The sequence below is a fragment of the Microtus ochrogaster genome, linkage group LG4 (assembly GCF_000317375.1).
Source record: "Microtus ochrogaster isolate Prairie Vole_2 linkage group LG4, MicOch1.0, whole genome shotgun sequence".
Classification (NCBI taxonomy): Eukaryota; Metazoa; Chordata; class Mammalia; order Rodentia; family Cricetidae; genus Microtus; species Microtus ochrogaster.
In genome coordinates, this window is record NC_022030.1 from 20,717,106 (window position 1) to 20,719,383 (window position 2,278).

Consider the following 2,278-nt stretch of genomic DNA (forward strand, 5'->3'; position numbering starts at 1 on the left):
GGACTCCAAGAGAGAAGAGGACAGTGAGCATGAAGACAGGGAGCCTGAACCCACAGGCTCAGTGCTGAGAAGCAGAGAGTTAGCAGAGGGGCAAAGAGATCCAGCTCAGAGGCAGAGGGAGAGAAGTCCTTGCCCACTCCCAAACATTACACTAAGACTTGCAGAACACAAAAGAGGAAAGACTGTCTTACCTTATTTCTCCTAGAAACAAAGGAAATATGCCAGGGCTGCTATCAGAGTCACGCCAGCCACAGATCCAACGACGATGCCAGCAATTGCACCCCCCGAGAGGCCAGAACTCCCTTGTGTTGGGTCAGCTGTCAGGGAAGGAAAAGGCAAGAAGTTGTGAAGTAAAAATGTTTTCCAGTGGTGTGCCCGGGGAATTCTTAGCATGAGATGATTTCTGTTCACCCTCTTGGGGCATGTGTTTTCTGTGGAAGGTGAAGTGTGAGCTGAAGTGAGGGTCTCTTAGCAAGTGTCTCTCCACCCTCGCTGTGTCTCAGCTGTGGCAGCCATGAATAAGTGGTCACCTGTGGCCCCACTTCACTTCTTAGTCACTGACCAAAGGGAAATTAATGTCTCAATAAAGCACCACCCACATCTCTTAGGATGCACACCATTAAAATCACAGACAGGAAACAAGAGCTTTGGAATATATAAAGATATTAGAGCTCTGGGGCATTGCTCAATGGAAGGGTAAAATGTAACCATGAGACACAGCACTGCGACTCCTCAAAAGAGTAGAGAATTGCATTCAACTCAACAGCTACATCCAGGATTGTAGGGGTGGGATAGATTAAGAGAAATTTTGGAAACGGACAACCATGGTGTTAACACAGCAGTATGAATATATCTTCTGCCACTGAGCTGAACATTTCAGAATTCTATAATGGCATATCTAAAAATTAAAGATAATTTCTATGTATGGGTGTTTTGTCTTGTATGTCTTTGCACCACATGCACGCTTGGTACCTGAGGAGGACAATAGAGGGTACTGGATTTCTTGGAACTCAGTTACAGACAGTAATAAGCTGCCATGTGGGTGCTGGGAATTGAACCCTCCTTTTGAAAGAGCAGCTAGTGCTCTTAAATGTTGAGTCAAATCTCCAATCCATATATATGCGTGTGTACATATATATACACATGTATACCCATATGTATATATACATATATATATATACAGACACACATATGTATACACACACACACACACACACAAACACACACACACATATATTATACACCACCAAAAAAAGTTAATGGAAAAAGAGTCTTGTGCAAGGAGGTCATGGTGTAAATGTCAGCATGAGGATCAGAAACTGAGTATATGGGCTAACAAGATGGGCCATCTGGTAAGAGAGCCTGACGTACTCCCCCCTGCCCGAGTATCTACTTCCAAATGTCACACATAAGTAAATTTACAAACAAATTTGGTCCAGTGAAATGCCTTAGCAGATAAAGGACAGGTTTACCCACCTTAACTCACTTCTCAGTCCCTGGGGAATTGGATCCCAAAAATGACTTTCTGACCTCCACACATGGGCGTGGATCACACACACAAAATGAATGAATATGCAAATTAGGAGTAAGAAATAATCTAAAGAAGATTCTAATATATGGGAGGGTTATAGAGTAAAATGAATATTTTACTACTTTCTGAGGGTTCACTGTGTGCTTGACTCAGACCCTAAACTCTTAATCACTTTGCATTCCTGCTGATGTATTGACCATATTGTTATAGTTTTAACAGAATCTCAAAGTGTAACATGTGCTGACCTTGTGCTCATATTCCTCCGGCTTCCAGCTCCTCTCTCTCTCTCTCTCTCTCTCTCCCCTCTCTCAACAGTACCTCATTATGCAGCCCTGACTAATCTGGAGCTCACTACAATGAAGAGGGCAGTTGGGATCACAGACATCCACCTGTCTCTGTCTCTGTGTGCTGACTGGGATGGGGTTCAAGGTGTGCAGCACCTTTCTCAGCTTGTGTGGTGTTTATCATGAGATTAACATGCATCCATCACTAAACGGACTGTATTTGTATCTTTAATCATGTTTTTCTCCTCATGACTTTTACACATTTTGCACACTGCTGATAAAGAATTTGCCCCACTCCCAAAATTATAGGAAAAGAAGGGAGGGGAGGTCGCTCACCTATTATAGCCAGCTGGATGGGGTCACTCCTCTCAGAACTGACTGGATTGGAGACTTCACACTGATACTTCCCGGAATCCTCCCTCTTGACAGGGTCTATGCTGAGAATGCTGTTGTTCAGGGACAG

At 43.6% G+C, this 2,278-nt stretch overlaps 1 protein-coding gene across 1 annotated transcript in view; it reads right to left on the bottom strand.

Moving 5' to 3' along the window:
* Positions 1 to 201: 201 nt before the first annotated feature.
* The window catches only part of LOC101984682 (carcinoembryonic antigen-related cell adhesion molecule 1-like), a 124,372-nt gene continuing 122,295 nt past the window's right edge, over positions 202 to 2,278 (bottom strand). The window contains exon 7 of the mRNA XM_005361166.1: positions 202 to 317. Coding sequence (XP_005361223.1) covers positions 202 to 317 — 116 coding nt within the window. The remainder of the gene's footprint in view (positions 318 to 2,278) is intronic.